At 41.7% G+C, this 8794-nt stretch overlaps 1 protein-coding gene across 1 annotated transcript; it reads right to left on the bottom strand.

Moving 5' to 3' along the window:
• Positions 1-258: 258 nt before the first annotated feature.
• LOC311137776 (trimeric intracellular cation channel type A-like) lies at positions 259-8494 on the bottom strand (the record flags this gene model as incomplete). Its single annotated transcript, XM_084172361.1, has 6 exons — positions 259-471; positions 4074-4191; positions 4578-4665; positions 4787-4971; positions 5413-5569; positions 8371-8494. 6 exons carry the CDS (start codon positions 8492-8494, stop codon positions 259-261), a joined length of 885 nt encoding a protein of 294 aa, XP_084028487.1.
• Positions 8495-8794: the final 300 nt, after the last annotated feature.

Raw genomic sequence — 8794 nt, 5'->3', positions numbered from 1 at the left:
GATGATTTAAGTGTTTGACTTGACTTCGGTGAGCTATTTACAGAATCTCCATACTGTGTAATATGTCATAGAAAGCACAATTTGCTTCAATAGACTTGCTCATTTGCTCATTTGGTAAACATCAAACTGCCACTTTCCCCAGCAAGGAATGGGAGACTCCATCATGTCTAAATAAAAGGCTGGACTATGAGAGGAGATCAGATGCAGTTAGTTGTCGGGGGGACCTTTCCCCCCTTCACTGGTGTAATAGTTTGCGTTCTACTCGGCTTTCTTGGACTTCCTCTTGCGGGTGCCTTCGCCGAGCTCCTCCTTGGTTTTGACTGGTGAGACGGGGGCGACGGGGGCTGGGGCAGGGGCGGTGTGGTGCTCCTCCTCACCATCTCCAAGAGGGGAGCCAAAGAGCAAGCGGCACACCCAAGACTCGATGAGGACGAAGGGAGAGCCGTGAGAGTGGCGGGCGGTCAAGATCACCTAAAAAAAATACTAATCATCAGTGTGGAAATATTTGCTTAGTTTGCGTAATTTCTAGTTGAGACAACCAAATTGCCATATAGTAGGATCACTATCAATTGTGTTTAATTGCTAATACTAATAGCAGATAATAGGATGTCAGAGGTAAGTATACTGAACAAAAATATAAACGCAACATGTAAAGTGTTGGTCTCATGTTTCCTGAGCTGAAATAAAAGATCCCAGAAATTTTCCATATGCACAAAAAGCTTATTTCTTTCAAATGTTGTGCACAAATTTGTTTACATCCCTGTTAGTGAGCATTTCTCCTTTGCCAAGATAATCCATCCACCTGACAGGTGTAGCATATCAAGAAGCTGATTAAACAGCATGATCATTACACAGGTGTACCTTGTGCTAGGGACAATAAAAGGCCACTCTAAAATGTGCAGTTTTGGCACACAACACAATTCCACAGATATCTCATGTTTTGAGGGAGTGTGCAATTGGCATGCTGACTGCAGGAATGTCCACCACCGTTGCCAGATAATTTAATGTTAATTTCTCTACCATAAGCCGCCTCCAACGTCGTTTTAGAGAATTTAGCAGTACGTCCAATCGGCCTCACAACTGCAGACCATGTGTAACCACGACAGCCCAGGACCTCCACATCCGGCTTCTTCACCTGCGGGATGGTCTGAGACCAGCCACCTGGACAGCTGATGAAACTGTTGGTTTGCACAACCGAAGAATTTCTGCACAAACTGTCAAAAACCAAGCTCATCTGTGTGCTCGTCGTCCTCGCCAGGGTCTTGACCTGACTGCAGGTCGGCGTCGTAACCAACTTCAGTGGGCTAATGCTCACTTTCGATGACCACTGGTAAGCTCGAGAAGTGTGCTCTTCACAGATCCCGGTTTCAACTGTACCGGGCAGATGACAGACAGCGTGTATGGTGTGGTGTGGGTCGAGCAGTTTGCTGATGTCAACGTTGTGAACAGAGTGCCCCATCTGTGACCAACAGATACATATCTCTATTCCCTGTCATGTGAAATCCATAGTTTAGGGCGTAATTTATTTATTTCAATTGACTGATTTCCTTAAATGAACTGAACTCAGTAAAATCTTTGAAATTGTTGCATGTTGCATTTATATTTTTGTTCAGTGAGGTGAAAAATCTGTTCAGAATACAAATATACAGGTACAGTGCCTTGCAAAAGTATTCATACCCCTTGGCGTTTCTCCTATTTTGTTGCATTACAACCTGTAATTTAAATTGATTTTTATTTGGATTTCATGTAATGGACATACACAAAATAGTGAAATGAAAGAAATAACTTGTTTTTAAAAATTATACAAAATAAATATAAAGGAAAAGTGGTGCGTGCATATGTATTCACCCCCTTTGCTATGAAGCCCCTAAATAAGATCTGGTGCAACCAATTACCTTCAGAAGTCACATAATTAGTTAAATAAAGTCCACCTGTGTGCAATCTAAGTGTCACATAATCTGTCACATGATCTCAGTATATATATACACCTGTTCTGAAAGGCCCCAGAGTCTGCACTAAGCAAGGGGCACCACCAAGCAAGCGGCACCATGAAGACCAAGGAGCTCTCCAAACAGGTCAGGGACAAAGTTGTGGAGAAGTACAGATCAGGGTTGGGTTATAAAAAAATATCAGAAACTTTGAACATCCCACGGAGCACCATTAAATCCATTATTAAAAAATGGAAAGAATATGGCACCACAACAAACCTGCCAAGAGAGGGCCGCCCACCAAAACTCACGGACCAGGCAAGGAGGGCATTAATCAGAGAGGCAACAAAGAGACCAAAGATAACCCTGAAGGAGCTGCAAAGCTCCACAGCGTAGAATGGAGTATCTGTCCATAGGACCACTTTAAGCCGTACACTCCACAGAGCTGGGCTTTACGGAAGAGTGGCCAGAAAAATGCCATTGCTTAAAGAAATAAATAAGCAAACGCGTTTGGTGTTCGCCAAAAGGCATGTGGGAGACTCCCCAAACATATGGAAGAAGGTACTCTGGTCAGATGAGACTAAAATTGAGCTTTTTGGCCATCAAGGAAAACGCTATGTCTGGCGCAAACCCAACACCTCTCATCACCCCGAGAACACCATCCCCACAGTGAAGCATGGTGGTGGCAGCATCATGCTGTGGGGATGTTTTTCATCGGCAGGGACTGGGAAACTGGTCAGAATTGAAGGAATGATGGATGTTGCTAAATACATGGAATATTATTATTAAATTCTTGAGGGAAACCTGTTTCAGTCTTCCAGAGATTTGAGACTGGGACAGAGGTTCACCTTCCAGCAGGACAATGACCCTAAGCATACTGCTAAAGCAACACTCAAGTGGTTTAAGGGGAAACATTTAAATGTATTGGAATGGCCTAGTCAAAGCCCAGACCTCAATCCAATTGAGAATCTGTGGTATGACTTAAAGATTGCTGTACACCAGCGGAACCCATCCAACTTGAAGGAGCTGGAGCAGTTTTGCCTTGAAGAATGGGCAAAAATCCCAGTGGTTAGATGTGCCAAGCTTATAGAGACATATATAAGGGAGCAAATGAGGGATACAAAGTATATTGAAAGCAGGTGCTTCCACACAGGTGTGGTTCGTGAGTTAATTAAGCAATTAACATCCCATGATGCTTAGGGTCATGTATAAAAATGCTGGTTAAGCCATTATTTTGGCTACCATGGCTATGCCCCCATAGGATGACAATGCCCCCATCCACAGGGCACAAGTGGTCACGATGTAAACCATATGCCATGGCCGTTTCAGTCACCATAGAGATTCTGGAGCGGTGCCTGAGACAGCATTTTCCACCACCATAAAAAATAATTTTAAAAAATGGAATTTTTCTCATGGAAGAATGGTGTGGCATCACTCCAATAGAGTTCCAGACACTTATAGAATCTATAGAGGGGTTGGTTGTTTAGCAACAAAACCGACGCGTGTGCAAATATGGGGCAAAACAGACGGGGTTGGCTTAGATTGCTGACAACATGTAAGCTAAATTTCGTCTTCAATGTTTATTGAAAACATAAATAAGTTTGCACAATGAACACTTGTTGTCTCTTAAATACATTGTTAGAGTTGTTGGTTAGCTAGCCATCTAGCGATTTTTTTTTTTGCCATATTAGCACTGACATTAAATAAATCAGTTAATACACCTCAAAACAAGACATGGTATCAAAAACAAGATGAAAGGAGCTGAAACGAGCCACTTACGATTCCCCACATGACAGTTTCTTGTCATTCTTGCTAGCAATCTGGTCATCCAGAATCACAACAACACAACACGCTGACTTCTGCCCCATGGAAGCACGCACATCGTTTTCGTGACGTTGTCAGCTAACCCATTTATGCCAAGGTGCAGTGAAACTGTTCTGGCTTGTGGTAGCCCAACGCCCTATTAAGACACTTTATGTTGGTGTTTCTTTTGTCTTGGCAGTTAACTGTACATTGAATCCATGAATTGGAAAATGTCAATTATTTTCCAGAAGGATTTTTGTTCATTCATTTACACAACTTATTGAGTTAAAGCATATTTGCCCCAATCCCTGTTCACTCACTAGTATGGACTTCAGGACCTACCTTGGTAGTAGCCATGAACAGAGTGAAAAGACAGATGAGGGTGCTCTTGGACACGGGAAGCAAGTGTGCCTCCTGAAGTGTAAACAGAATGGCTCCATACAGACTAGCTTTAGTAGGGCTGGAGAGGGAAACATTTTATGAAAATCAGACAAAGTCACACCGTCTCTTGATTAAAAAAACTATCCATTATTATCCATTTGGCAGCTTTAAGAGGGATAGTCCAGCCCAAATTCCAAATATTTTATATATTATAGATAGCCTTCAAATCAAGTTGTGTAAATACCTGATAACTTCAGGAGTTATAGATGTAAATATCAATATCAGATTATTTGCTGTAATAGAAAAAAAAATCTTCAAAAACTAGAGCTGGGACCCCCTGAGCCCCCATGAAACGGCTTAGGTTACTAACAACCAGATATCTCAAATAAATCTCTCATGAGAGGAGGCAGCGACAAATGTTGGCGGCTGACATAAACCACAGAGCCGTGAGGGAAACCAACTCACAATGACATGTTGAGGATTTCATTGGTGTCGGGGCACCACACACCACGAAGCAGTTGCTCAAAATTGGAAATGAGAGCCACTCCGGACCCTGAGAGGATATAAATAGAAAGTACAAATAATTAGGACAAAGGTCTGTATCTCGCTTCACTGGTCTAATCTTCATTTTTCCTTCCTCCCCCTACAAAATGAACACACAGGGAGACACCAACCTTTGACGTAGCCGATGATTACCATGATGAGGAAGCCGTTATGGTAGGCATGATGGGCATGGTGCACGCCAGCTGCAATTTTACGAGCGCGGACAACCTCCTTTAAGGCTACCAGCACAAGCTTTACAGGCAGGAAAGCCACACATTTGTAGAACAGGTTAAATGGGCAGAAAAAGATGAGGTACCTGTTGTTACATTTCAGTGAACAAGAGAGAAACAAAAAAGGACATCTTTAATGTTGTGGTGGTGGTTTGGTTACTTGACAACAACGTTTCAAAAATAATTTCTAAATAATTCCTATCAAATTTAATCTATTTCAACAATCCTAGGCATATTTTATTTTACTAGGCAAGTCAGTTAAGAACAAATTCTTATTTACAATGACGGCCTACACCGGCCAAACCCGGACGACGCTGGGCCAATTGTGCGCCGCCCTATGGGACTCCCAATCACGGCCGGTTGTGATACAGCCTGGAATCGAACCAGGGGGTCTGTAGTGACACCTCAAGCACTGAGATGCAATGCCTTAGACCGCTGCGCCACTATACAGACAAAGGTTTTGCAGTTTCTCAGCAAAAACTAAACCAACGATGAAGATTAGAACATTAACCATTTAAAGATCTTACCAAATAGTGGAGGCTAGGAGAACGTGGCTGTTGTATTGAAAATAGTCCAGGGGGCAACCTCCGAGCAAAACGTCTGCTAAGATGTAGCTCGCAAAGCAATAGAGCATGGCACAAAGCCAAGAGGCCACAGGGCTCTTGCGAGCCACCTCCACTGACCCTGTAGAAGAATAAGGATTTAGATATTTTCTTCACACAAAGTCAGACATCGGTAACACTTTATAGTAACTCATAAATAATCCATTATTAATCCCTATAAATGTTTATAAACGCTTCATAAATTATTTGAAATGTAATAAATACTCATGATTTGTAATGCTTATAATGCTTATAAATGTTTCTAAATGTTAGTAAAGCATGAAGAACACATTTATTAATAGTTTATTTATTGTTTATTCATGCTTATTCATCACTGTTTTATGGCTTATCCCCACTGCCAAAGCTGACTCTTTCTCCTCTGTTCTCATCCTTCTAGATCTATCCGCTGCTTTCGACACCGTGAACCATCAGACCCTCCTCTCAGCCCTCTTAGGGCTGGGCGTCTCAGGCTCTCCACACTCTTGGATTGCATCCTACCTGGCAGGCCGCTCCTACCAGGTGACGTGGAGAGGATCTGTGTCTGCACCACGTACTCTCACTACTGGTGTCCCCCAGGGATCGGTTCTAGGTCCTCTCCTCTATACACCAAGTCATAGCCTCACATGGTCTCTCCTATCATTGCTATGAGAATGACATTCAACTACTTTTCTTCTGACACCCAGGTGGTGACACGCATCTCTGCGTGCCTGGCAGATATCTCAGCTTGGATGTTGGCCCACCACTCAGCTCAGCCCAGTCCAAGCTCTTCTCTGTCCTGGCACCCCAATGGTGGAACCAGCTTCCCCCTGAAGCTAGGACAGCAGAATCCCTGCCCATCTACTGAAAAAATCTGAAACCCTACCTCTTCAAAGGGTATCTTAAATAATCCCACAGCCAATTTTGTTTTGCCTTTCGTAAAAACATTTTTGAAAAAATGTTTTGGTCATTTAGCAGACGCTCTTTTCCAGAGCGAATTACAGTAGTGAGTGCATACATACTAGCACTGACTTTGCTGATAGCTACTTTATTGAGGAAAAAGTACTTACTAGGATTGAGATATGTGGTTGTCCCACCTAGCTATCTGTGATGAATGCACTAACTAAGTCTCTCTGGATAACGGCGTCTGCTAAATGTTATTATAAAGTGTTAACGTGTGTGTACAATTCTGTTTTGGTTGGTTCTTCCTTAGCTCTCATCCCCACATCACATGTCTACCAACTTCCAACATTGAGTGAGTTACTCAAGGGTAAAGTTGCAGTACACACCACATGAGAAGGTCTCTGATCCTTTAACTCATCCATTACTCACTTATTAATTAACTTTACTCTTGAGTGTTACTGGTCATGAGGAAAGAGAAATCAAGTCTTACACTACAACCAAACAAACCACAAAGTAATTTAAAAAGGCCAAAGATACTACAATGAAACATCTATGGATCGTTGCAACATTGTGGAGTAAATCAGGATATGTGAGTCACCCTACTGGGCGCCAGAACTGTCAAGATCTAAAAGAACAGGTGTGATTCTGGGTGGAGGAGCGATTAGCCTGCTGTTTGACAGAAAACTGATCCCTAGAAATGTGGCCTAAAAATACACATTGCTCTATTTATTTTCCTGCCTCGCAAAGCAACTGGTAGGCCTGACATTAACTTTGACCCTTAACACCCCCAGCCCCCAAACTCATTCATGGGAACCAGGGAATCACTTCCAACATGTGACTCAGTGATTGGTTTACATAGGTCTAGGTCTAGGAACTCATGAGTCTTCTTAAAACCATTACTGGAGAGAGAAAAAATGTCCACCTGTTTTTACTAACCCATAATTAGGCTAACATTTATTTAAAGAGGCCAGGTAGGGAATTAGAGTATTTTAACATAAGGTTTTATAGGCCACTATAATTTATTTATAAAACATAAAACGGTGTCAAAAAGTAAATAATAAAATATTTCTAAGTAATTTCACAATTATTATGTGCAATTCCTTATTCAGTTTACCGTTCTGTGTGTGAACAAGGGAGATCCAGAAGGGTGGAATAGTGCTGGGATTTCATTAAACATGGACAACATAAGTGCTTTTGCCCATATTCTTTGTTTCTAAGAGGCTCGGCTGAAAATATTATAGAGTATTGTAGGTTTCACTTCTGACTAATACAATGTCAGTGAGGTCTTACAAACATGCACCATTAAAAAAGGTCTATGAACAAGCTTACTCTATAGCAGTGGAGACTTGATGTAGTGTGTAGCCCACTGACATCTATTTAAGGACATTCTATTTATTGCATAAGGGCCAAAGCTTTGGTATCAGATTTCATACAAGAGACCCTGTCTGTTTAAAGGGTTAAATATTAGGAAATGTGATGTATTAAAGAAAACTGGGTTAATATTTACATTTTAGTCATTTAGCAGACGCTCTGAGCGACTTACAGTTAGTGAGTGCATACATTTTTTTTTTTCATACTGGTCCCCCGTAGGAAACGAACCCACAACCCTGGCGTTGCAAACGCCATGCCCTACCAACTGAGCTACACGGGACTACACTCCTGTTGTGGTTTCTTAATTCTTCCCTCAAGGTATAAGCCAAGCCAATGTTATTTATGGGACAAATACAATTTTCATTCATTTACCAAAAGTGTATTGTGGCTTCCATTGTAGGCCTATAAGTTGCCAAAGTATTGCTTGTATAGGTGCATGTATCTATAGGTGTTATACTTTTCAGAGGTTGACAACTCATATAGGGTATAACCTAGCCAATATAGCCATCTATTTCAATGTTGACCTGTGTTATATTCTATAGCCTACATAATTATAAACTACTCTCAACCTCACAATCATTGTTGATATTATTTTTTGAACGTGCATTTATAGGGATAAAAAAAAACACTTACCTGGTTCATATTTGAGGTAGAGTATGGACACGATGTAATAAGCAAGATCAAAAACTGGAAACATTCCAATTTTTGAGAAAGTTTGGGCAACATCGCCCAAATTGAGGACTCCCAACACGTCCATGATTTAAGATTTATAACGCTACCGCATGTATCGTATATGATCACCGCGTAACTAGAATGTCAGTTGTCCGGCGACTCGCCACGAAGCCCCCCGTCTTCACGAGCAAAAACTGTGACACTCAAACCTTCCTATTAATATACCTCATCTGCACAGCCTTATCATTTGTTCTCGGCCGACCATTTTTTCTAAGCCAACTGGTCTTATTTGTCCGCTCCATTTAAAGGACATCCCCAACTCGTGACAGATAGCCTTTTCTTTTCGGATCCCGATTTTTTTATCAGATATGCAGTGATATAAATT

This window comes from Coregonus lavaretus (genome assembly GCF_964263955.1).
Source record: "Coregonus lavaretus genome assembly, chromosome: 11".
NCBI classification, from domain to species: Eukaryota; Metazoa; Chordata; class Actinopteri; order Salmoniformes; family Salmonidae; genus Coregonus; species Coregonus lavaretus.
Note: the sequence above shows the minus strand (reverse complement) of the source record. Positions and strands in the feature narration are given on the sequence as shown.